Here is a 26,832-nt window from a genome sequence, read left to right as displayed (position 1 = left end):
TGTAACAAAAACAGCTTCAGGCAAAAGGACATTGATCTGAAGTCCAGGAATGCAGCAGATAAGGTCAGTTTCAAAGATAATCAAGAGGCAGATTTTTCTGTTTTGTTTCGTCCTTTAAAGAAGTTTATTCACACACATGGGGGATATAGTTATATTGCTAAGGTTACCGAGCTTCTCTGGGGCCAGAACTGGGCACACTCAGCTGGGGAAGGGCCCTGTTTCTACGGGGCAGTGGCTGCAGGAGGAAGGAAAGGGCAAGGTCTAAGGTTCAGCGTGTGTGGCAGCTCCGAGGTCCCCCCGATCAGAGGCAAAGCCACGGCCTGGGGTTCAAAGGCCCAGGAGCCAGCTGCCCGGGTGAATGAAGAGGGACTCAGTCCGAGTCTCGCCCGTATCTGACATCTGACATCAGCGGAGTCAAAAGTCTCCAAGGAGGTAGGAAGCGTACCCTCCCAAACAGAAATGTCAAAATGTCAAAGAAACACAGGAGCCGAGGAAAAGAGCTCCCAGGAGCCAAAGCTGGAAGAGCTTGAGCTACAAAATAAGTAAAGTGGCATTGCATTACAACCCAAAGTATAAAACAAGTAATCCATGAGTCCATTCTGCCACAAATAAATGATTAAATACATGGTATAAATAAATGATTGGGAAGAATCCAATCTCTCAGGAAAAACTCCAGATTAGTTCCGTCCATATTCTGTGCTCAGGGAGGTGGCACGTGCTGTCCATCGCTGCAGCACAGGCTGCACCAAGTGACTTCCTTCTTAGAGCGCCGAGTGGAAGGGTGGGGCAGAGGGACCTGCCCAGGGGGAGAGCAGGTCGCCATCAACACCGTAAGTCAGTCTGCGATGATCCGTGCCCACCAGCAGCCCTGCTCAGTGCGCCAGCAGCCCCTGGCAGCCTGGGGAAAGGCCTGCTTTTCATAAACACAAACATATTCAACTGAGGCCACCACAGCTTTCGGTTCACTCCTGGCTGTGTCTGTCCATGACCTTGAAGGGTTGGGAGAAGCCCAGAGGCACAGGAGATCGAATCACTTCCGCTGTGGCCCAGGACTTAGAGATATAGACAGCCACATTTGGTGGCATCTCAGGAGGGCTCTGTCAGAGGCCCAGTGGTGGCCACTGAGCTTGACCAGGATCACTAGCTGTAACAGAGTTCGCATTGTCCCATGGCAGTGGCCATGACCCTAGTGAAGAGGAGCAACAGTGTCTAGAGGAGGTCCCACCAGCTGGGGTCAGGGGGACACCGGTGCCTGGAAGCACGAGCAGAGTCCTGCCGGTGGCCCTGAGGGGCAGTGTGTCCATCTTAAGTAGGAGCCCAGCCTCGGGACACAGAGCTGCTCACTGTTCTTGGAAACCTCTTGCCTTGGGCCCAGAAGGTCTGCTTCTGGTTTTCCAGCTCACGAAGTCCACAACCTTGATTGAACATGCTCTTCGGCAAATCAGAGAATTCATGTCAGAGGCAGGTCCGGGCTTGTCTCGCCGGAGCTGTGGACGGCCCGAGCGACCTCTGGCCGAGCAGCCTGCTGCTGACCAGCAGTGCAGGGGGTGCTTCTGGGGGAGCGGGGTTCGCAGGGACTTCCTGTGCTCCCCCCAGGTGTTGTTCGCTGGCGGCTCGGTGTGGTCCGGATCGGCCCCTCTTCCCTTTGACTCCACAGCAGTGGCCGAGGATGAAGGCCGTGCACAGAAACGCCCACAGAAAATGAACTCGTGTCCTCCTTCCCCCTCCCCAGCCGCGGGAGAGGCCCAGTGACAAAAGTCAGCCCACCTCAGGGAGGCAAGGCAGGGAGATCCCCCCAGCTGAAGCCATGCTGGCTCCAGCGTTAAGCCTGTGCTTAGCATCACATGCGTCACTTTGCGTCATTACGTGTTCTCTGAAAATATTATCTCCTTCCACCTTAAAATTCTTAAAGCAATAACTTTCCTGTGAAGTCTAGAAAACAACGTCTTACCACGTGATGGAGGCCCCTGCCCCTGTGATGTCATGTGGCTATCACATGTCCCCGACACGGTGTGACACTCTTGCCCTCTGGGTCATTCTTGCCCCAAACCCTTAAAACCAGTTTAATCAGGAGAAAAACATCATAAAAACCCAACATGAGGAACATTTCACAGAACCCCTGAGCATCACTCCTCAAAACTGTCAAGTTCATGAGAAACGAGAAAAGACTGAGGCACTGTCACCGACCAGAGGAGACTGTGAGACATGATGGCTGATTGCACCAGGGCGCCATGTGACAGGTATATGCAGTGTCCCGGGGTGCCACGTGACAGGTACCTGCCAACGGTTTCAGGGTGCTGCTCCGGACCCTGACACAGAAAACAAAGACATCAGTGGGAAAACTGGTGAGATCCAAATAAAGTTTGTAGCTTAGTGAATAGTGACATTATTAATGTTGGTTTCTTAGCTGTGACAAATGGACCACGATAATGTGAGATGCTAACAGTGGAAGGAAATGGGTGAGGGGCATATAGAACTCCCTGTATTACATTTCCAGCTTTTCTGGGAGCCTAAACTTATTTAGAGAAACCATTTATCAAAGGAAAAAAAAGCCCACAAAAACCAGACGCTCTCCTTGGCTCCCATATACTGTGCCATTACATTCTTCCTACGTGTGTGTTCTCATTTACTAAATGACAGCTACCACATTGGGTACTGTGAATAAATATAGTGGCCAACAAGGCAGACCTGGTCTGGTTCCTGCCCTCAAGAGCATATAGTTTAGAGAAGGAACTTTGGATTGAGTCGCACTTGACGTTGAACCTCCAGCTCTGCTTCTCCCATATTTCACGATCTTAGGTAAGTCACTTCATCTACCAAAATCTCAGTTTTCCTCCTCTGTTGACAGTTTATAATGATGTATGTATACTTCATAGTATTGATATGAAGATTCAATGAGAAGATATACAAAAATCCTAGCCCATGGTAAATGCTCAATAAACATTTATGAAAGAAACCCCCTGACCTCTGGATCTCGCCTGCAGCCTCCCATGAGTTTACTCTAGGTCTAGTTTCACTTCTGAGGAAGGAGCTTCAACGCAAGGGGCAGCCAGGCCCAATAACAGCAAAGCGGGAAACCCCGGTGGTGAATAAGGAAGGCTGTGGAAAAGAGGTGCTGTCGTGAGTCAGCGAGGAATTGGCAAACAGTCTGGTCAAAGGCACTGGGCCAAAACCTGGGCAAAACCTACCTCTGATTACTTTTTATGACAATGAGACATTTCAGAATATCAGGAGACAGAGGGACTGGGCTCCTCAATCAACTCTACCGCCTATGAACCTTGGGCCAGTTACTGAATCTCTCTGTGCCTATTTCCTCATCTGTAAAATGGGGACAATCAAAGTACTTTCCTCATAGACTTGGTGGAAGGATTAATAAACGTAATTCAAAAAGGTAAATAGAGGATTAAGCTAGGTAAAGCATTTACACCAGTCGCTGGCTCAAAATAGCACCACATGTGCTGGCTGTCACTGTCCATTTACCCCCAGCACCATGGGGTGGGGGAGCACCTCGGCACCCCCTTTCTTTCCCCAATGGTGGGAGGCTTCCATGATGCAAATGGACCAGCATAACAGTCCACTTAGCCTCAGGGACCCTGGTCAGGTCTCTGCCATGATGAGCAGGACATTCCGTGGGGGGAGGTCTTTCATTTCTTTAGAGTAGCAGCTGGATGCTGCTGGTGACATCCACTCTCAGCTCTTAACTCATTTGTGACACTGACAGCCAGATCATGACAGCTTTCAATGTGGATTACATAACAGCTTCCTTTTTTTTTTTTTGTAGTACACCTTATTTATAAGACAAATATACAGAAAAATAAATGGAAGACTAGTACAAAGATATCCCCAAATACTTGGCATTCCATTTCCCTGGTTATTAACATTATCTTGCCTTTTAAATCCAACATCATGTCTTGGAGATGCATGCACCCTGATATAGAGATCTAACTTACTCATTCTGACCGCAGCATCGTATTCCAATCGCTTGGAAGTGCCTCATCACCTCACGTGGCACAGGCTTTAGTGCCGGAAATCCCATCTTCCTCTTAGCGAGGTCTATAAAATCCTGAATTCTGCAGTGAAAACACTCACATAGTAGCAATGTTATAAACGTCATCTGGTTTTCAGAGTGCAGAATCATTCTCCAGGCAAAGCACGGCAAACTGAATTACCTTCCCAGAACAGAACGTGCCCACTACAAACCTCGACAAAGCAAAAGCAACAACCGAGTCGATGGAGGAGGGCAAACCTGGGGAGGGGAAATTATTCCTCTCACACGGAGGAGAATCAAAAGATACAGTCTAAAGAAGAAATCAACATGTAAGCCTATTATTCAAAGTCATAATTGTAACCAGTAGCAATATAAAAGCATGAATATAAAAAAATTGGGGAGGAGCAAAGGGAAAAGGATGGCTGATGAAACCATCACCGCAGGGAATCATAGACACTGTTAACACTAGTAAATCAGGTGATGGGCTGTGAGTACATTATTCCCAGTTATGAAAGTAACATAAAGAAAAAACTAAAATACATAGTAAGAAAAGAAAGAAAAGAAAAGAAAAAGAAACAAAAGAAAAAGAGCATGGTTGCTCCCGGGCTCGGAAGTGAGAGGATATTTTAAAATTATTTCCAACTTTTTGGGGGGCTTGGATGTGCATTTTTATCTATCTGAATTCTATTTTTATATTTGAGATAATTAAAATCATAATTAGGAAACCATGTAGATCTGATTCTGATATTCCCCTAGGGGCTCAGGCACTTCCAGGAACTCTCCATCACCTTAAGATCCAGTTTAAACTCTCAGATTCCAGGCCCTTCGACATCACGTCGGACCTCTGGCTTCAGGCACCCACCCACCTCGGCTCAGAAGCGTGGGGGAGAGGCACCTCCTCCGGGAAGTCCTCTGGAGGGAGTGCGCCCTCTGCTGGTGCTGAGACATCAGCTCGTCTCGGGGGAAGCCCTTTGCGTATCCCCGGAGACTACGCCCCCATCCCCTCACCCAGTGCTCCTCGCCTCACGTGATTCAGCCTCTTCCCAGCTGGGGGTGGACCCCTGGAAGGGGGAGCCGGGGGACTCCAGTTGAGAGCTACTGGACGGTTGGGAGTCGGATTCCTGGAGCGGTAGGGGTCTGTCCTTCTCAGGCTTGGGAGCCTGGCTGTGGTATCTAGCAGAACCAGAACGATGCGCGGGGGACCGGAAGGTGATAGGAATGAACGCCCTCCGGAGTCTGCTCCGTAAGCAGTGGTTTAGAGCTGGGCTTTCAGCTGCAGAGAGGATATGGGCCCTTCCACTCCCATCCGCGTGTTCTTTGGCGAGTGTCTTAAGGTCTTTATGTGTTTCCTCGCCACCAGTGTGAAAGGAAATAATGCATAAGAGTAAGTAGTTAATAACTGGTAACTGTTAATATCACATCCCACTTGAGCAAAAGTGTGAACTCTCAGAGATGGGAAGGCCGCAAGGTTGCTGCAGTTCAACCCTATTTGGTGGGGGGCAGGCCCTGCTGGGGTGCTTACATCCGTGGGTGCTATCCCCAGTCCCTGTGGCCTCCAGGCCTCCAGAGTGGGCAGGGCCCCGGGGGTGGTGGCACCTGGGAGGGAGGCTGTTTCCCTCGTTCCCCACGGCCTGCTGTGCTGAATGGGCTGGTGAGTCAGACCCTCCGTGACGAAGCCTCTTCTCTGTCTCCTCACAGGGCCCACGCTCTGCTTCTGGCCCCTGTGGGTGGACAGACATGTCTCAGGAAGGGGCTGCAGAGGGCTCCGGCACAGAGGACCCTGATCTCAGACCCCGACGAAGCTGTGGGCTTTCCCGGGAGGACATGGAAGAAGCGAGCTCCGTGTCAGGCCTGGCCCCAGACCTGCCTGGGGAAAGCTCTGGGGCCTCAGCTGGGGCTGGCAGCAGAGAGGGGGTGCCCAGGGAAGAGATCCATCAGGGTGCCAGCTCCCAGGCTGGCGGTGCCCACTTGCTGGTCCTTGGTCTGCAGGCTGTTGGACGGAGGCAGGATCTGGTGCCTGGCCCTAAGCTCCACATCCAGCTGCCCCCTGTGCCTGCTCAGGGGAGGGCTCTGGCCACCAAGAAACTCCAGATTTCTCTACACAAAGTCTTGGATGAAAACTGGGCCAGCAATCTTTGTGGCATGTCCGTGGGGCTCCCAGAGAGAGCTTTGGCTGGCAGGGAGAGGCCTGCAGGTGTGGAGACGAGCTGCCCCAGGCCCAGAGAGGTCAGACAAGGAGGGAGGGGCTCTCCAGGGTGTGATGGAAGAAGCCCCACCCTCAGTAAAGAGGAACCCCCCAAAGGGGAACTGCCATCCTCACTAGGCGCAGCCCCTGTGTGGGCAAGAAAGAAAAGCAGAAAGCGTAAGGCCTGCTCAGAAGGTGGGGAGGGGCTTGGTGGCTTCTTGTGGCCTGGTCAGAGGCCTGGTGGGGACGACCCCCAATGTGTGGGAGATCCCCCACAAGGTGCTGACTTGGTGTCGTTGGGAGGCCTTTGCTGGCCTCTTTCTCCCAAGGACACGGGGCCTGGGCCAGGAGATTCAGGCGGATGTTGTGTGGGATCTGCCTCAGGGACTGAGAAGTTCAGGTGTTTGCCTGCTGCAGGGGGCGGGGCCCGACCAGGCAGCCCCTACGACCCTGTCCTGCTCCCACTGCCCAGTGGAGGGGAGAGCCTCAGGCCAGCTGCCCAGGACCCTGCGCAGAGCCCTGCACTGTGCCTGGGAGAGTCTGGAAAGGCTTCCACAGAGTGGCAAGAAGCTGAGCGGGTCGTTGTGGGGGCTGGCGGTGATGGTGGCCCTGCCACCTCACCCAGCCGGGAGGAGCCGGAGGTCAAGGTTCAGCCAGTATCCAGGGGGAGGCTGGGGCAAGGGCTCGCTGCTCCCACGGACACCTCTGCCGGCTCCCCAGAGTCTGCAGCCAGCGAGGCTCGCTCAGACTCATTCAAAGGGCAGAGAATATCCAAGTGTGCTATGCTGGGCACGGGCCCAGTGCCCCCTGCTGAGGACCAGGGCACAGACAGAAGCCCAGACAACTCCAGCCAGGACCAGCCGGCAGCATCCTGCCCAGGAGGCTTCCCCAGACTGGTAAGTTGAGTCTGAGAGGTTGGGATAGGAAGACCGGTCTCTCAACGCCATGCTTGGCAGTGGAATTTAATAGAGCTAAGCTGGGTAGACTTTTAGTGACTGTTATCCTTCATGCCCATTTCGTACACGACTAAACTGAAGCCCACCAAGTCAGGAAACAGAAAAGAAACTACATTTGCTGCCATCTTGTGAAGGGTCAGTATCTTTTGGAATGGGTAAGTCCTGGGTTCAAATCTTGCCTCTGCCCACTTCCTCGCTGAGTATACTTGGAACATTTTTTAACCTCTCTGTTTCCTCATCTGTAAAAAAGGAAATACTAGTTCTAATCTAATGGGGTTGCCCTGAGGACCAAAGGAGATGACGGTGTAAAATAATGTGCCTAGCACAGCATATGGCACAAGGTAGAAGACTGAATTTACGTGAAGTTGGCTTTTGCTTTAGCGTCCACAGTAGCCCTCTAAGGTGGGCATTGGCTCCGTCTTTCCAGATGGGGAAACTGAGGCTCAGGGAAGTTCACACACTTCTCCAAGCTCATACACAGAGAGGGAGTCAGTTCCCGGTGTTGCTCTTTTACACATTATAATTGTCTTTTATTAATAATTATAGCTCACATGTTTATACACCAAAGGCAAATGATGGCACTACCTGTTTTTTGGTGTATACTTCTCACATAGTTGAATTTTTATCATATTTGCGTGCTGAGCCCTTTTCACTGAATCTTCTCGTGAAGCCTGGAGAGGTAGGGTGACAGGCCCCAGGTCACATATCTGGTGAATGACGGAGCCAGGACGTGACATGGCAGCCTGCACGGCCTGCCTCTGCACCTTCCCTGCTGGGGAGGGTTGCTGCGGTTGCTGTCAGCGATCCTGTCTAGCCTGCCCTCCACGTGCTGAGCACCGTTCCAAGCACTTTGTCTTCAACTTAGCTAACAGCCCCGTGAAGTAGACACCATTGACATGTACCCCTTTTACTGACGTGGACACCAGAGCTCAGAGAGGTGAGATGACTAGTTCAAGGCCAAGCGGCGAGCCTGTAGAACTGGCGTGGGAACCAGTGAGCTGCCCGTGTGATTGACCGCCATTCGGTGCCATGACGACGTTAGAATGTGTTTCCACTGTCTTTGTAAGCGTTCCTCGAAGCTGTTAATTTTTAATAAGAAAACTAAGGTGTGTTCATCACAGAAAATAAGGAAGAAATAAAAATCCCCATCATGTCAACTTTCAGAGCTACTTCCTGCTGACATTTTGGTATATGTCCTTTTTGCCACCTTTTTTTCTATGCATGTATCTTTGCCTAGAAGTGGGATCATGTGTGCCAAATTTTATAACTTGGAATTTTTTGGTATTTCAATTTTTTCACAATTAATTGTTAGTGCAGAATGAAGAAATCCCTTTGACTGCCTCGCAGCCCCGTTGCCTTCCACCTGCAGAGAACCACTGTCAGCAGTCTTCTTCCTGTGAACTTCTGCCCATGTGTGAACACCTACATAGCGCGCCCTCTTCTCTATAAATAGGCTCACACAAACCTCATTGTTCTGGGGCTTGTGCTTTGTTTAGTTCACATGCACCGCTGTGTTTGAAGCTTTTTCCAAGTTGGTACGTATTGTTCGGGTGAATCCCTGCGTCCTACACCGTAGCAGTTACAGACGGATTTGTCATAGGCCCTGCCAGGACTAGAGGACGGGCTGGGACTCCCTCTTCTCCTCTCCTGCCTCTGCAGTGTGGTTCAGAGCACGAGGCCTGGGGGCCGGCAGACTGTCACTGGGTCCTGGCTTCGCCGCTACCCGAGTGACCCAGGCAAGTGACCTCACCTTTCTGGCCAGTCTCACAGGGTGGTGGTGAGGAGCATGAGCTGACATGTGCTTGGCGTGTAGCAAGGTGCCAGTGCAAGAAAAATATTCAAGAATGTTGCCTGCAATTGACACACAGTGTTGCCTGCCCTAAGTAATGCTGGGATGGACATTGCTGCACATCTGGCTTCTCCCCATCTCTCGTTAGTTGTTTGGGCCAGCTGCCTAGAATTGGGGTTCCTGGGTCCACAGTGTTTGAGAGGCTAGCTTGAGCCGGGCAGAGGAGCCAGGGGCCCGGCTGCCTTGGCTGGAAGCGGCCCACGGCTGTTCTCGCCTTCAGGCCCCATCCTTGACTCTGCGGCACAGCCCATCATCCCACAGCATCCCAAATAACCCGTTGCCATGGCAACTGGTGCCAGCTGCAGGAGAATTGAGGCTGGGCAAGACGGGGATGGGTGGGTGGTTAAGGACGGGGTGTGGGGATAGTGTCCAGCAGGTCCGGAGTCCCCTTGAGGGCCCTAGCACCTTCTGGAGGCAGCCTGGCCTGTGCCAGGGGCAGACAGGGGTGTTCAAGGTCAGGCTCTGTTTCTTACTACAGGGCAACCTGAGATGAAAGATGTCTCTTCTCTGACTCTTAGTTTCCTCCACTATGACATGGGGGAGTCAGCTGGGTCCCAGAACTGCTAGGATCTGGTATGTGAGGTTGGTTGTGTTGTGTTTCTCTGGCTTGAAGTGGAGACTCTTGAAGGGGTGTGGGGAGGTGGGTTGGAACGCCATTTTCTTCTCTGTCCTGAGCCCTGCAGTGGCCAGCAAGGTCTGGAGCTGTTCTTTGGATGGCAGGGGACGTGGGGAGGGCAGCTCTGCCAGAGCCCCCTGCTCTGTCCCTTACAACCAGGGAGGCACAGAGCCCCTCTGTCCCCACCCAGGCCCCAGCCTCAGGTGTCCTGTGTGTAGCTGCAGAGTGTCAGGAGGTATGTGAGGGAGGACTGTGTCTTTCCAACAGATGGGTGACCTAAGAATAGCGCTTTTTATTGAGTTCTTATTGTATACAAGGAGCTTCACATATGTCACCATCTCTTACTTAATCCTCACCATAGCATTAAAAGCCAGTGTTAATACCCTTGCTTTGCCAATTAAGAAAACAGGGATTTAGAGAAGGTAAGTGATTCACTCAGGGTCTCACAGCAAGTGAGTGGTGCGGCCAGGATTTGAATCCGGGCTTGTAAGGTTCAAGAGTCCACACTCTGAGCAAGCTGCCAAAGGCTTGGCTGAGGGGGTTGTGTTTTTATCGGGACTTTGTTCTAATTTGTTCAACAAGCAGGACGTGGGAGGCCAGCCACCAGAGAGTCGATGCACAGACTGGAGGCCAGCAGGCCCGGGATACCCGGAGGGCAACTGAGTCTTTCCCGGGGAGGGGTGGGTGGGAGGGTGTTATGGCACGGTAGAGCAGAGGAGGGGGCTGTCCGAGCTGGGTCTGGGCAGAGGAAGCAGGTGTTTAACAAGGTGGGAAGGGTCTGCCAAGAGGAGGGCGGAGCGTGTGCAAAAGTCTAGAGGCAGAAGGCGGGTTGGAGCCTTATGCAGTATGGGCTTTGCTTCCAGTTATTTTTTGCCTTCAGATCTGTTTCATCTGATATTAATATAGCTACAAACCTGTATTTTGGCTGGTAGTTCCCTGTTCACATATGATTCCATTTTTTCCTCTCTATCTTTTTGCATTGTTGTATTTTAGGAACTGGTCTTTTGAATATCTTGTAACTGGATTTCCTTTATTAAAGCTCTGATAATTAGTTTTATTTATCTCCAGGATTAGTCTGCTTCCATTTGTTCTAATTGCTGATTTCTTTCACGCTAATCCTACTGTCTTATTCTGTGCTTTGCACTTTCTATACTTTCCCTCCTTTTAGATTGATTTTTTCCTTATTCTTCTTTATCCCACTAGTAGGGTAGAAGTTTTCTATGCCCCACTTATATTCTTTTGGTGGTTATTTTAGAAATTTTAACACAAATACCTAACTTATTAAAGTATAAAGGTAGTTACTATCTCTACCTTCCTCTGAAATGATGTAAGGATCTTGGAATACTTTAATTCCAAGCATGAACCTTCCCTGTCGAAGTGCTGTTGTTATCCACTAGTTGGTCCTAAGTCATTGTTTTTTTAATCCCACAAATTACACATGGTTGTTATAGTGTCATAAATCAATGCTTTTCAGATTTAACAACATATTTATCACTTTTTTGCTCAGAATTCCTCCTTGCCTCTCAGCTTTTCTATCCGGGATCATGTTTCCTTTCTTCTGCCTCCAGTTTGTCCTTTAACATTTTGTTTACTGATAAAAATTAAATTATCACGAAAAATAATAACTCAATTTTCTCTATGATACTTTTATTTTATCCTCATTCTCAGAAAAGATTTTGCTTGGGTCCACAATTGATAGTTATTTTCTTCTTCTTTAAAAAATATATTTTATTGATTATGCTATTACAGTTGTCCCATTTTTTCCCTCCCCTTTATTCCCCCCTCCCACCAGCATTCCCTTCCCCCTTAGTTCATGTCCAGGGGTCATACGTATAAGTTCTTTGGATTCTCCATTTCCTATACTATTAACCTCCCCCTGTCTACTTTGTACCTACCATTTATGCTTCTTATTCCCTGTACCTTTTCCTTCAGTCTCCCCTCTCCCCACTGACAACCCTCCATGTGATCTCCATTTCTGTGATTCTGTTCCTTTCTAGTTGTATCCTTAGTTTATTTTTTTGTTATTGTTGTTGTTGATAGTTCTGTGTTTGTTGTCATCTTATTGTTCATTTTTTAAAAAGATTTTATTTATTTATTTTTAGAGAGGGAAGGGAGGGGGATAGAGAGAAAGAGAGAAACATCAATGTGTGGTTGCCGGGGGTTATGGCCTGCAACCCAGGAATGTACCCTGGCTGGGAATCGAACCTGTGACACTTTGGTTTGCAGCCCACGCTCAATCCACTGAGCTACGCCTGCCAGGGCTTATTGTTCATTTTTAATCATCTTCTTTTTATTAGATAAGTCCCTTTAACATTTCATATAATAAGGGCTTGGTGATGATGAACTCCATTAATTTGACCTTGTCTGGGAAGCACTTTACCTGCCCTTCCATTCTAAATGATAGCTTTGCTGAATAGAGTAATCTTGGATGTAGGTCCTTGCCTTTCATGACTTGGTATACTTCTTTCCAGCCCCTTCTTGCCTGTAAGGTTTCTTTTGAGAAATCAGCTGACAGTCTTATGGGAACTCCTTTGTAGGTAACTGTGTCCTTTTCTCTTGCTGCTTTTAAGATCCTCTCCTTATCTTTAATCTTGGGTACTGTAATTATGATGTACCTTGGTGTATGCTTCCTTGGGTCCAACTTCTTTGGGACTCTGAGCTTCCTGGACTTCCTGGAAGTCTATTTTCTTTGCCAGATTGGGGAAGTTCTCCAATTCTTTTTTCAAATAAATTTTCAATTTCTTGCTCTTCCTCTTCTCCTTATGGCACCCCTCTGGTTTGGATGTTGGAGTGTTTAAAGTTGTCCTGGAGGTTCCTAAGCCTCTCCTTATTTTTCTGAGTTCTTGTTTCTTCATTCTGTTCTCGTTGAATGTTTATCTCTTCCTGCTGCTCCAAATTGCTGATTTGAGTCCCAGTTTCCTTCCTTTCACTGTTGGTGCCCTCTATATTTTGCTTTATTTCACTTTGCATAGTCTTCACTTCTTCCTCTATTTTGTGACCATACTCAACCATTTCTGTGAGCATCCTGATTACCAATGTTTCGAACCCTGCATTTGATAGGTTGGCTGTCTCTTCATTGCTTAGTTCTGTTTTGGAGCTTTGATCTGTTTTTTCATTTGGGCCATATTTTTTTTCTCAGCATATCTGTTACTTCTAAGGGGTGGAGCCTTAGGTATTTGCCAGAGCGGGACAATTCATGTTGTTGTGTTGCAGTGCTGTATGTGGGGGAGGGGTCTGAGAGGGAACCCCACAATGTTGCTTGCTCAGCTCTTGGCAGGTCTTCACTTACCTCCCCTACTACCCACAAGCAAACTGGGCCCTCCTGGTGCTGATTTCTGGGTGGGTGGGTTTGTGTATGTTCTAGGACCCTGTGGATCTCTCCAGCGAACTCTCCTGTGATGCTGGGAGTTTCTCCCGCAACTGCAATTCCCACAGATTTTTACAGCCAGAGATTTGAGGCTTTATTTCTCTTTGCTGGAACCCTGGGTTGCATGGTTTGTCTCGCTCCCCAGTTGTTCCTCCTGGTTTATTCTCATGTGAATGTGGGACCATCCCATCCGCCAGCTATCACCTCACCCACCTGGTCCTCCAGCTGCCACCTTGCCACGTGTCCTCTCCGTCCCAGCTGCCCATCTCTGCCCCACCTACCAGTCTGGATGAATATTTCTTCTTTAACTCCTTGGTTGTTGGACTTCTATACAGTTCGATTTTCTGGCAGTTGTGAGTTTGTTTTGTTTTGTTTTTTAAAGATTTTATTTATTTATTTTTAGAGAGGGAAAGGAGGGAGAAAGAGAGAGAGAGAGAAACATCAATTTGCAGTTGCTAGGGACCGTGGCCTGCAACCCAGGCATGTGCCTTGACTGGGAATCGAACTGTGATGCTTTGGTTCGCAGCCCGTGCTCAATCCACTGAGCTATGCCAGCCAGGGCATTTTTTTTGTTTTTAAATTTATTGTTGTCCTTCTTTTGGTTGTGCAATGAGGCAAAGTGTATCTACTTATGCTTCCATCTTGGCCGGAAGTCCTTGATAGTTATTTTCTTTAAGCACATTAAAAATATCATTCTGTTATGCCTTCCATATTACTGTTAAGAAGTGAGCTGTTATTCTAATTGTAGGTGAAATGTCTTCTGGGGAAGGGCATTATAGAGTAGTGGTTAAAGGTGTGACCTCTGGAATCAGACTGCCTGGATTTCAATCCTAGTGCTTTGGTTTACTAGCTGTGTGATGCTGGGCAAGCTGATTAACCTCTCTGTGCTTCAGTTTCCTCTTCTGTAAAATGGGGTCAGTAATAATACCAGTACCTAACTCAGAGGGTTGTGGTGAGGATAACATGAACCAACATGTAAAGCATGCAAAACAGTGGTAGCACATTTTCAGTGTGATTCAAGTGTTAGCTATCATTTTTTCTCTCGATGCTTTTAGGATCTGCTTATCACTGGTGTTGAGTGGTTTCACTATCATTCGTGTAGGTGTGGATTTACTTTAACTTGTCGTGTTTGAAATCCACTGAGCTTTTCGAATCTGTGAATTGTTGTCTTTTATCAATTAAGGAAAATGCTTAGCCATGTATCTTCAAATATTACCTCTGCCCCATTCTCTCCCCTCTCTCTCGGAATTTTAGATTAATTAGTCCTTTTTACTCTAGTTTGCTACCTTATTTCAGCTGTGTTTAATATGCTATTAAGTCTATATATTGAATGTTTAATTTTAATTATTGTTATTGTATTTTTTATTCCCAGAAGTTGTGTTTGGTTCTCAGTGAAATCTGCTTGATCATTTTTAAAATATGTATTTTTTGTCTTTTGCTCAGATGTTTGACTCCTTTCATTTCGTTAAGCAGGTGACACATGTGTATTTTGTATTCTGGTCTGAGAAGTCCAGTATCTAGCAGGGGCGTCCAACCCACGGCCCATGGGCCGCACGTAGCCCAGGATGGCTATGAATAAGGCCCAGCACAAAACCATAAATTTACTTAAAACATTATGAGAGTTGACTGTTTTTGTTAGTGTTCACTTACTCAATGTGTGGCCCGAGACAACTCTTCTTCCAGTGTGGCCCAGAGATGCCAAAAGGTTGGCACTCCTGAATGTCTTTGCTGGTCTGATTGCTGCTGGTCGTTTGGGGGCTGATGATGCCACTCTGCGGACCCCCGAGACAGAGGCCGGCCACAGGGTCTTCAATCGTGAAGGGCTATTCTTAATACCTTCCCTGCTTTCCTTCCCAGATGTCCCATTTACTTCCCCCCGCCCCCCACTCTTTCTCAATTTATTTTTTTTTTGGAAGACTGATTCATTCCCATGGTTTTTAAAAAGAAAAAAAGGTGAGAAGGCTCCTTCCCAGCTCCCAGTCCCCTTCCTGTCGGCAGCCTCGGTGATTAGGTTCTGCTGGATACTTCCAGAGATATTTTATGCAGATTCAAGCAAATACAAATTTAAAAATTCTTTTTTCTCTCTTTTTAATGCAAGTGGTAGCACACGACACACATTGTTCTGGACTTGTTTTTTAGTTAAAAAAAATGCTTTCTATTATAAGCGAAAGACGTGCTCGTTTTGAATAGCACAAGTACCCGAGTGTCTACAAGAGGAAAGCAAAAGTCCCCCCCTGGAATTTCATTCCCCAGAGGTAACCTCTATTATGCATCTATAAATATATATTTACATAAATGGGCTTATGCAATAGATTCTGTCTGCTATTCTTTCTCTCTTTGTCCTAATAGTACAGCATGACATGTTTCCACACCAGCCAGTGCTTCTGCAGAGCTCAGCAGTTAAGTGCTTTGGAGTCAGACAGAACTAGGTTCTACTCCCAGCTCTGCTGCTTAGTAGCGGCAGGACTTTTCGGACCCTCTCTGAACCTCAGTTTCCTCCTCTGTAAAATGGGGTTAGAAATAGCACATACCTCATAGTGTTCTGAGATCTTTGTAAGATCACATGTGATGTGTTCCCTCCAAGGCCAGTCACCTGCTAAGCCCCTGATGAATTGTAGTTTTTATGACTCACTCTTTTTAATGGCCACACGGAATCCATAGTACGGTGTACCACTGTTTACGAACCATCCCCCTTGGGTGACATTTGATCTCACTCATTTCATTTTGGTTGTAAATGACAACTCAGTGAACACCGAACATATATCTCCCACCTCTGTGTGAGTGTCTTCTTATTAACTCCCTGCAGTGGGTCGCTGGGTCCTCTGTATTCTAACCTCTGCATCCTCTTTCTCTCCAAGGAGGAAATGAAAATGCCCCATGGGGTGAAGCATGTGTGTTACGTAGGTTTTTTACTTTTTATTACTACCCTTCTTCCTCCCTCTCCCAGGTCTGGTGGGGTGGGGGATGGGGCTCTCCACATCAGAGGCAATCCCAGCCCCTGCCTTTCTCTGCTCCCTTATGCTCCCGCATCACCCTCATACTCCCCACTCCCCATGATGCCCAATCTCCGACTTCCAGTCTTCCCCAGACTGTGGAACCTGACCATCCCTTTCCAGCCCCGTTTGCTTTCAAAACAAGTCCCCATAGTTTGTAATAAATTAAATGGATCAAAACATACTTTAAATGGGATACAAGCCTAAAGAAAGCAAGAAAAAGGGAAGGAGAAAGGGAAATCTTGTTACAGTAACCCCTCCCCCTCTACTCATCTTGGAAAGGTACAACTGCAAGGCTCAAAGTTTACACTGAGCTTCCTGGCAACCAGGGCACAAAGGAGAGCAGGATAGATTCTGCAGCTCATTAAAAATCAGGACCACCTGGCCAAGTAGCTCATCTGGTTAGAGCATCATACAGATATGCCAAGGTTATGGATCTGATCCCTGGTCAGGCCACGTACAAGAATCAACCAATGAATGCATAGATCAGTGGAACAGCAAATCAATGTGTGTGTCTCTCTCCCCCCACCGCCCCAAAAATCAATTAAGAAATATTTTTTAAAAAGAAGACCAAACGCCCACTCAGCAGCTGATGAGATGCGTCTCTGGTCAGGAGGCTGAGAAGGGTCTGGTTAACTCTGAATGTATCAGAGTGAGTGGGGAAGAGGAGAGGTGGGAATGAAGACAGGCTCCCTTCTTGGGACACGGGCCAGATGGCAAGCATGTACTGAGCCCTACTACATGCCAGGCTTTTGTAGGCATTGGAAATGTATCGGGGACTGAGACGCATTCCCTGTCCTCATGGAGCTGACAGTCCGGGGGTGGGGGAGGGTGAGCCGTCACCAGTAAGGCGAGCCCTCAGCAGGGAAGAGCCTCAGCGCTCACTGCTCGGTTTTGAAGTGCTGTTCTCCCCCTGCAGTTTGATTCTGGAGCAGTGATCTACCTCCTGGGGGCCATCAGCCTTGGCCAGGCAAGGGGGCTGCAGCCTCCAAAGCTGGGGCCTCTGGACAGCATGATGGAGGTCAGCTCTGCCTCACCTGCCCAAAGGCCCAGAAGGAAGGAGAGGCCCAGGGCCCAGGGCCCCACGGGGTGCCAGGTACAGAACAGGGTGTTTACATAGGTGATGTCCCTGAGTCCCGTGGAGAGACGCCTCCACACCCGACTCGCAGAGATGCCATTGCAGCCCAGAGAGAGGCTGTCACTTGCTCACAGTCACACAGAATGCAGCAGCCAGAGGGTTAGACCGCCACCTGGCTGGCCAGCCTGGGGGGTCTGTGTGCTCTTTCTCCTGGGAGGGAGGGGCTGGGCCTCCAGTGCATTTGGAGAGGGAGTGGTTGACCACTTTTGTTCCTGGTGATCCCAGGTTCCTCCAGTGGCCTCCCTCAGGAGGGACGGTGTGGGGCTCTGGTGTCCTCTCTGACCCCTCCCACTGTCTGGGAGTGGCTCCCTGATCCACAGGGACCTCAGCTGCTCCTTCAGGTACTCTTTCCCTTGCAGGAGGGGCTTCCTCTTCAGGAGGCCTGTGCTGAGGATCCAGGGGTGAGTGCTTCTGTCCCTGTCACGTGGCTGCCTTCTCTGGGTCATGGGTCAGGGAGAATGTGGGAATCGGGGTGTGGCTGGGGGAAACAGTGTCCCTGGGGGCCGGCAGGCTGGACACAAAGACACGGCCTCAGTTCCTTGCCCCCCTCCCCACAGTGCAGCCCAGTGGAGGCTGAAGAGGAGGAGCAGGGTGAACAGGACTGGGGAGAAGACTCAGGTGAGGGGCCGTGGGTGGTGCCTTCAGCATTCGCCTGTCTTCCGGGGACTGGTGGAACCGAAGGGGGCTCATGCCCAGTAGGCCCTGGAGGACAAGATATGTTTCCTCCCCTCCGCGCCCCCCTCCAATCAGCTTGTAGTCCTTCCCCAGAGAGACGCGGGCTGCGGGCTGCCTGGGCTCAGCTCTCAGACAGATAGGGGGCCAGGTCTCTGAGAGTGGGCCCCCTCCTCTGCCTGCCTAAGCCCCTCAGCACGGAGTCACTCCCTCCCTTTACCCCTGAGCATCCCCTGGACCTGTAACCCTTTTCCCCACAGTTCAGCTCCCACTCCAAAAGGAGAAGCTTCTCCTGGATATTGGGACAAGGGACACTGTGGTCCGTGTCATGCAGAACGTGCTGTGGAGTCGGTAAGGCCTTGCTCCCCATTTCCCTGACATCCCCAACATCCCGACAGGCTACTGTTCCCTCCCTGGCCCGGGCCGCATTGTAAGGGCTTCTGTGTGCGTGACTAACTCACTGTGTAGCCGTGAGGTCACTTGCCCGCACCAAGAGTGAGAAGAGAGCTGAAATTTGACCCTGGGCCTCTCTGGCTTCAAGGTCATGCTTTCCCATTAAGCCGCCACAGCTCTCGGCATCTGCTCAGGTCCTCACGGATGTCACCCTCAGCAAATGTGTTCAGACACAATGAGACTCTGTGGTGGGAGCACCTCAGAGATCGGAGCCCAGGGCTGTCCTTCACCCATGGCGAGACCACGGTCTGGAGAGGGCAGGACGTTGCAAAAGCTGCCCAGCAAGTCAACGGCAGACACAAGGCTACATCCAGGGCAAAGGCCCCGACCTCCGCCTTGGCTCATGCCTTACCCTCCTCCAGGCTCCCCGCCTTGTACATTTCTTACTTCCATGGGCCAGGGCTGAGCAGTCAGATCTTGCTTTGCCACTAACCATGTGGCCTCGAGCGAGCCAGTAGCCTTCTCTGAGTCTCCGTTACCCCTTCGTAAATGGAGAACGCTAACACTTACCCTTCACGGACTTGGGGTGAGAATGAATGGGTTCATGCAGGAGCACGCCCAGACCCTGCTTCCCGCCCATCTCTGTCCCTCCTGGCCTGAGTGCCCGGCCGGCCTCGCGGTGCAGTGCCATGGCCCTGTCCTTGTCGCCTGCAGCCTCCGGCAGCTCCCACACCTGGCGCTGAGTGAGGAGGTGGTGGAGGGCATCGCTGCTGGCATCGAGGCAGCCCTCTTTGAACTGACACGAGCCACCAACTGCCACTACAAGAACAAGTACCGCAGCCTGCTGTTCAACCTGCGTGACCCCAGGAACCACGTGAGCAGGACTTGCGTCTGGGCCAGGCCCCTCTCAGAGGCACGGAGCCCTGGCGGGATGTTGGGGTGGGGGCTCTCAGAGTGGTGTGGTGCAGCCCCTGCCCCTGCCCCTGCCCCTGCAGGACCTGTTTCTCAAAGTGGTCCATGGAGAGGTCACCCCCCACGGCCTGGTGCGGATGAACTCATTTCAGCTGGCCCCCCAAGAGCTGGCTCGCTGGCGGGACCAGGAGGAGAAAAGGGTGAGCTCTTTGTTGGGTCCGTGGGTCAGGTCAGGATAGGTGGCAGGACATGGGGGGAGCGCGTGGGGAGGGGTGACCCGAGTATGGAGCAGGATGGGAGGCATGAGCCAGAGCGAGGAGGAAGGTGGGAGATGTGGGAGCATGGGCGGAGAGAAATGGAGAAACAAGGAGATGAAAAGAAAGAGCAGGCAGGTGGCAGGAGAGTCAGAGGGACTCCACCAAACAAATTAGGGAAAGAGGCCAAAGTGAGAGGGAGCAGGGATGGGGAGCCTGGCGAAGAAGCGAAGCTCCCAGGGGGAGTTGTCTTCCACTGGCTTTCCTGTGGAGCTGGGCTGGGAGCGGGCCTGGGGGTGATGGTCCAGACCCTGGAGTCCATGACCGACATCCATCATCTGTGGGGGATAGACCCCCGGGTGCCTGTTCCCGTTCCGGCCTCAGAAGCCCCAGAAAGGCTGGAAGTCTTCCTGGTGCCCCAGGCTGGGTGAGGGACCCCACCACCCCCACATTTCACAGTTGCCCCCTCATGTACCGTGTCCATGCCCCCGCCCCTACCTGGGAACTGTTCAGAGGCAGGGGCGGCGTGGGCACCGAGTTGGTTTCTGGGTGTTTGCGTGGTGGTTTCTGTGGCCCAGTGAGAGAGGGAGGGGCTGACCTGGGGGCGGGGGCAGTAGGATGGAGCGGGTGCTAAGGCTCCTGTTCTGGTGGACACTGGTAGATTCTGATTAGAATTAATTACTAGAATCCATTAGGTGAGTCCGTCCACTGGAGGTTGAACTTTTATCCAGGCACTGTGGGGGACCAGGGAGCGGGAGCCGCTGCATGGTTTGTGGGGTCCGTGCTGAATGAAAATGCGGGGTACTCTGTCCGACAACTATTAAGAATTTCAAGGTGATGGCAGCACGGAGCATGGGGCCCTTCTAAACAGAGCCCCGTGCGGCCGCGCCAGAGCCCGTGCCCGTGAAGCCAGCACTGCCGGGGAGGGTAGGACCTCTGTCCTCCCGGGGTGGTCACACAGGGAGAGACGGGCTTTCGGGAAACATTTCAGAGAGGATGGCATCGATCAAGGATAAGGGTCACAAGTAGCCTTTACTATGAGCCGGGCTCCAGGCTAAGCGCTCTACATTTGCTGTTTAATACAGTGCTCTCGACTTAATTCCTAGAGAACAGATCCTCTGAGGCGTAGAGCAGTGAAGCGCCTCCCCAAGGCTGCTCTACCTCGTGGGTCTTATTAATGATCCAGCCGGCACTCCAGAGCCTGCACTCTTCCCAGGATGGAGGGTGGGGTGCAGTCAGAAGCAGAATTGACTTGTGCGTAAAAGCGAAGTTCAAGGAGGCTTCCTGGAGGAGGCAGAGCATATGTTGGAGGGTGAATGAGTGGACTGTGGACAGGTAGGGCAGAGGGTAGAGGGCTTTCCAGGTGAAGGGAATGGGAGAAGCAAAAGTGTGGCGGAAGGAAGGGCTGTTACGGAAGAGGACCACAGGAGACAGGCCTCAATGGAGGACAGTGGGCCCGTGGGTTCTTGGTGGCCAGAGACCCCTGAAACCGGCTGAGTCTGGGCTGCTCCTCCTACCAGGGCCTGGAGATCATTGAGCAGCAACAGAAGGAGTCCTGCAGCCTCCCGACCTCCAAGCTGACCCACAAGGGTGAAGTCGAGATTCTGCGGGACACGGACCAAATGCTGACCCTGGAAGATCTGGTGGTGAGTGGGGGCCTGACCTGGTGCCGGCAGGGTCCATGTCCGGGAGCCCAGTCCTTACTTCACCAGCTGTGTTGTCTCGGGCAACTCAGCTGACTCCTCTGCAGTCCACGGTCTTCACTGAGAATCTGGGTAGTGACCTAACACGCGGGTCTAGATGAGCCTGGGGCAGGACAGCTGCTGGACGGGGCCTGGCAGCTCCTTCTCAATGCCGGTCCCCCTCCTTTAGGCCTAACCCCAAGGGACCCACGTAAGTGGTCCTAGAACCGCAGTCCCCCCAGATCGCAGATCTTCAGTTTGCAGGAAGGCCGTGTTGTTTGAGGTGGCATTTTTGTGCGGAGTATCCTCTTATCGCTGGGATCTGCTCTATCCGCGTGTCCACCCTGCTCCTTCCTCCTCCTTGGCCCCTCCGTCTTGAACGTGGCCTCACAGGGTGGCCCATTGGCCCTCCAGTCAATGAACCCATCAGCTTATGCCCTGCAGCTGTCAGAACTCGCCTGTGGCTCCCTTCAGTCGCTCTCAGAAGGCGGCTCTGGCTTTTGTGGGGTGTTCCGTGGGTCAGACGTCCACCCCAGTCGCAGCAGTGTGCCTGGGACGGGGAGTGCAGGGAAGTCCCCTTGAGCCATGCTCACTTGGGAAATGGCAGTGAACACGACAGACAAAAATCCCTGCTCCTTCCAACCCATAGCCAGGCCAACAACCCGAGCTGCTGCCTGTGCAGAGAGGAGCCCTCAGGGGTGGAGATGAGTGTAGGGGGAGGGGGAGGAGCTCGGAGACCTGGAGAGGAGAGAGAGGAAGAGCAAGGGGCTGGCAGAGTAGGAGAAGGAAGATAACACACAACAATCTTTACTCCTTATTGGAACACCTGCTGTGTGTGCCCTTTACAAAGAATGCCTCCTTCATTCAAATCTCACAATGACCCATGAGGCGAGTGGTGCCAGTTTCCTGGGTGAGGAACCTGGAGCCGTTTGTCCTGGGGGTCAGCTGGTTGGCAGAGGGGCAGCTGAGGTTTGAAGCCCGAGGTCTGACTCCAGAGCCTGAGCCTTGGCTCCACTCTGGGGGTGGTTTACAGGGGCAAGAGGAGAGTTTAAAAGATCTCCTTGAATCTTCCTAAAGCAGTGCTTGTGTTTGAAGCTGTTTCTCTTATGAGGAGAAAGGTGACTTGGCAATGGGCATCAGGAGTCTTACAAATAAATATGCATTCTCCTCGATTCTGTCATCTGCTTCTGAGAACTTGTCCTTAGGAAATCATTGAGAGTTTAGGAAAATCCTTGCTGTGCGAGAATGTCCTTGGGACCATTTGTAACAGTGAAAACCTGGGAATGAGCCGGTCATCTAGCAACCAAGGTGACACGAGTGCACTGCCACCCGCCCCGTCTGTGTGATAGCTTCAGGGCCCATGGCACGTGGCAGATGCCTCCGCTGTAATTCACGGGCAGGGTGAGAGTGCAGGCTCACCTCCTCTGTTGTGCTTTGCTTTACCGTGCTCTGCAGGCATCACTTGCTTTATTTATTTATTTATTTACTTACTTACTTATTTGCAAATGGAAGGTTTGTGGGCACCCTGTGTCGAGTGAGTTTGTTGCCACAATTTTTCCAGTGGGCTCAGATGATGGCTAGGATTTTTAAAACAAAAGTATTCTTCTTGTTTTATTTGGGGGAACCTAAAATTTATTCTGGGTACACTATGATACATGAGCATATTGTCTTCCCGTATTTCATACTTTGCTCTATTTTTTTTTAAATGTATCGAATGTATTGGGGTGACATTGGCTAATGAAATTATATAGGTTTCAGGTGTAGGATTCTATAACACATCATCTGTATATTGTATTGTGTGTTAACCACAATAAAGTCTTCTTAATTAAGATAGATACATTCGCTAATACATGAAGCCATTGAACACTTAATAGACTGTAGAGCAGTGTAAACATAACTTTTGTTACCCACTGGGACCCAAAAAGTGGCTCTGACTCCGTGAATTGCAATATTTGCTTTATTGGGGGAGGTCTGGAACCGAACCCACAATGCCTCTGAGGTATACGCCTGTTAGGCTGAGTATTTGATCCTAGCTGTTTTAGTAAAAGGATCCCTAGAACCTGTGTATCGAAAAACTGTTCTGACGGAATACCCAGAACAGCAACGGTTGTCTCTGAGGACAAGGGGTGGGTGATTTTTTTTCTTTTTAATTTTTGAATTTTCTGTGTCTTCCAAATATTCTTTAACAAGTTCACAGTACTTTTGTAAGAAAAGAACATGCTGTTTGGAAAAATAAAACTGTGTCCCTGAGGCTTTCTGCTCATGGAGGGCTCCTGACTCCCGTGCTGCCTTCCCAGTGCACCCCTCTCCTCCTGTGCCTCCCAGGAACCCGTGGTGCCCATCCACTGCAGCCCACTGGCCCTGCCTGCCACGTCAAAGGACCCCATGGAGTGGCAGGAAGGCCCCACGGAGAAGCAGGAAGGCCCCTCAGAGTGGCAGGAGAACCCCACGGAGCAGCAGGAGGGCCCCACGGAGCAGCAGGAGGGCCCCACGGAGCAGCAGGAAAACCACACAGAGCAGCATGAGCGCTGCTACTTAGACCTCGGCGGCCACCTCTGCAAGGGTTGTAGGAGACACGGGGAGGGCCCGGGATGGGGGCAGGGAGGGCAGGCTGGAGCCGAGTGTGGGGTTTGTAGTAACAGGGATGCGTGGCCTGGGAAGAAGGTGGCAGGGTGGGGAGAGCCCTGGGCTGGCTTCAGCCTAGCTGCCTGCCCCTGTTTCAGCTCTGCCTCTCCCGTTTGCAGACTGGAAGTCCTTATGTGAGCTACCAGGCTTCTCCAAGGCCAACAGAAGGGTGGAGGACAGTGTCTTTCAGACAGCCCCAAGCCCAGCCTCTGTGTCCTCTTCAGAGATGCCCCAGCTCGGGGAGAAACCTCCCATGGAGCCCCAGGACAGGTGTGGAGCTGGGGGCAGCACAGTGGAGGGGGCTATTGCCGGGGCAGCAGACACAACATGAGCTTTTCTTTCTGTGGGGCCTTGGACGAATCTTACCTCTTCTGTGGGTATCAGTTTCCGTGTCTGTGCAGTGGATCTAATCCTTCTGGCCTGCTGGTTTCCCCCTGCGTGAGGCCATGCTCGGACCCACAGTGAAGACGCAGAATCTCCTTTGAAAAGGAAGGAGATGCTTGGGGAAGCCCTGATGACCTGCTCCTCCTGGCCCTGTCTCTCTGTCCCTCCCTCCAGGCTCCAGATGTCTGCTGGACCTACGAAGGCCCTGTCCAGCCTGCCGCCTTGGGAGGGGGCTCTGCACATGTTCTCCATTAAGCAGTTCCGGGTCAAGGCCCAGCTGGTCTCAGGACTCAGCTCTTGGCTCATCACGGTACTACTGCCCTGTTCGTCAGGGAGTCCCTCACACACTGACCAGCCCAGTCAGCTCCTCACACCCTCATTCACTCGATTCATTCATTCATTCATTCATTCATTCATTCATTCTTTTACTCATTCTAAGATTCTCTGTGCCTGGCTCTGCACTACACATGGGGACAACTGAGATTCCAGCCCCACTCCTGCAGAGTCACACATGGGCGGAGGAGCCAAGGCATAAAGCAAGAGGGACCCAGGAGAGGGGTCTATGCCTCCCTGGCCCAGAGGGGACTTTAGGAGTGCCTGTGAAGTGACTAATGATCAGCTGAAAGGCAGGATGACAGCAGGTCAGAGGAGGGAGTGAGGGGCTTCTGAGAAGTCGCAGGAGACTGGCTGTGACAACAGGACTCCAGGGGTGATTAGGGCTTCCGGGGCAGCCACTTGGGGTCCTGATAGATCGCCTGCCCATCGTCTTTGCCACAGCCTGTGGCCTTCAAGTAGCTGATATTTAGTCTGCCCTACCTCGATGAGAATCTGGAGGGCCTGACTGGCCGTGCTCCCTGCCCTCAGGCCCTGCCCCAGGTGATCTGCTCAGCAGGCTGCATCCCTCCGAACACCATCTGGGACCTTCTGGCCAGCACCTGCCCAGCCAAGGCCAAGGTGACCGCCCACCCTTGGGCATCCCCTCTTCTGCTAGCACCATAGCCCCAGTTCTGTGCGTGCTCCCTCTCTCCCCTCCTCTGGAGCAGGGGCTTGGTGCGGGATGTTCCGGTCGAGTTCTCCCTGGGACTGCAGGCTCACTGTGGGGCCCTGGGCAAGCCCCTCTGTTTTCTTCTCTGGAAAATGGAGACACACGCCCTCACAGGGGGTTGGGTAAAAGCGGGGTGTTCGCAGGAGCGAAGGATGACTGCTCCTACAGCTGCGCTCTCTCCTGTAACTCCAGGACTTCTGCGCGGTCAGGCTGTGCCCGCAGGGGGCTCGGGACACCCAGAACTGCCGCCTGCTCTATTCCTACCTCAACAATAAGCAGTGCCACGGCCTGGCAGCCGTGGAACACGTGATGGTGGTCCTGCTGCCCCTGCCCGCCTTCCAGCCCCTGCCCACCAGACTGCGCTCTCTTGGAGGCCCAGGTGGGTGCCTCCATGCCCATCCGGACTCTGCCTCCCCTTACTTGGTGACCAGATGAGGCACTGTTGACACAGTTGCCCATGTCTCTCTGAAGGCAGGCGTGTCTCAGAAGAGAACTGTTGAGATAGGAAAATGTGATAACAATAACAACAGTAGCCCACAGTTGTATATTGCTTACCACATGGCCTACAGTGTTCTAAAAGCATATTTATAGCCCTGACTGATGTGGCTCAGTGGTTGAGTTCTGGCCTGCGAATCAAAGGGTCACCAGTTCAATTCCCAGTCAGAGCACATGCCTGGGTTGAGGGCCAGGTCCTCAGTAGGGGGGTGCACAAGAGGCAACCACACATCGATGTTTCTCTCTCTCTCTTTCTCCCTCCCTTCTCCTCTCTAAAAATGAATACATAAAATCTTTTCAAAAGCTTATTTATAGTAATTCATTCAGTCCTCAGAATAACCCTAGCAGAATGGTGCTATTAGTTTCTTCATTTCACAGAGGAAGAAACTGGGGTAGGGTCAACCTGTCCATGCTTACCTTCAGCCAGGTGAACCCTTTCCCACACTGAGAGCAAATCTTCCGAGACAGGTTCACCCTTCCACTTATGTTTCCCAGCATCTCACGGGCCTCCGTCTCACTGCTGGAAAGCTCTTCTTGGGGTTTAACCTCCAGACCGCCTGCCACAGCCAGAATGCAGCTTCTGCGGGGCTGTGCGTCCTTTCCCACCAGGCCTTCGGTTTCTCCTCTCCTCTTTCCCCAGGCCTGGAAACCACTCACTCGAGCCTGCTGCTGGCTGTGCTGTTCCCCAAGGCAGGGCTTCCAGACACAGCAGAGTTCAGCCCCTTGCTGGGGAAGGTTCGCAAGACGGTCTCCTTCAACAAAAAAGTGGAGATGAGATGCCACCAGCGGAAGGCCAAGAGGCCAGATGTGGCTCAGAAGGGGTCCCCTCCCCCAGGGGGTGCCCTTCAGCAAAGCTGCGGCAGAGGCAGCCTGGCTCCAAGGGGAATCTGTGCTTGGCAGAGGCCCCCTGGAGGCAGGGGGAGACTGTGGGAAGAGCCTGACACCTGGCAGAGTCCTGGGCGAGGGCAGGGGCCCATGAGACCAGGCTGGTGCCAGTCCTGGCACCCCTATTCAGCAGCACCAGCTGGTCACGGCCAGCACCTCCACAGGGCTTCCTGTCCCCAACAAGCCCTGCTCCAGCATCTTGAATGCCTGGTGACTATGAGCCACCAGCTCCAAGCCTCCCTGAGATCCTCGGGCCAGGAGCTTCTTCCTCAGCCCCACGCAGCCTGTGGGATTCTTGGCCTCTTTGGCCAGCCCCCTGGCCCAGCCTCTGACTCCTCTTTGGGACCTACAGATGGAGCTGGCTCTGAATGTCCCCTCCCTGAAGAAATGTGA

General features: G+C 51.5%; 1 protein-coding gene across 1 annotated transcript; it reads left to right on the top strand.

The window, feature by feature from the left end:
• Positions 1 to 26,832, top strand: SPOCD1 (SPOC domain containing 1). The gene is made up of 17 exons (XM_045859478.1): positions 1 to 63; positions 5,687 to 7,069; positions 15,820 to 15,861; positions 16,874 to 17,050; positions 17,452 to 17,493; positions 17,650 to 17,710; positions 18,025 to 18,115; positions 18,872 to 19,031; positions 19,153 to 19,269; positions 20,844 to 20,969; positions 23,331 to 23,390; positions 23,517 to 23,568; positions 23,750 to 23,901; positions 24,175 to 24,324; positions 24,879 to 24,968; positions 25,252 to 25,438; positions 26,195 to 26,832. The coding sequence occupies exons 2-17, from the start codon at positions 5,726 to 5,728 to the stop codon at positions 26,830 to 26,832; spliced, it is 3,489 nt and encodes a 1,162-aa protein (XP_045715434.1). The 5' UTR covers positions 1 to 63; positions 5,687 to 5,725.

Source organism: Phyllostomus hastatus, unplaced genomic scaffold (genome assembly GCF_019186645.2).
Source record: "Phyllostomus hastatus isolate PE091 unplaced genomic scaffold, TTU_PhHast_1.1 phas_scaffold_182, whole genome shotgun sequence".
NCBI lineage: Eukaryota > Metazoa > Chordata > Mammalia > Chiroptera > Phyllostomidae > Phyllostomus > Phyllostomus hastatus.
The sequence above is the reverse complement of the archived record's forward strand: the minus strand, read 5'-3'. Positions and strand labels throughout refer to the sequence as shown.

Bases quoted from the DNA above. Each gene is read 5' to 3' on its own strand.
- SPOCD1 (XM_045859478.1), top strand. From the start codon at position 5,726: ATGTCTCAGGAAGGGGCTGCAGAGGGCTCCGGCACAGAGGACCCTGAT. The intron at 15,862-16,873 runs GTAGGTTTTTTA...CTCCCCCTGCAG, and splicing joins GGGTGAAGCATGTGTGTTAC to TTTGATTCTGGAGCAGTGAT. The intron at 23,391-23,516 runs ATGGAGTGGCAG...CAGGAAAACCAC, and splicing joins CTGCCACGTCAAAGGACCCC to ACAGAGCAGCATGAGCGCTG.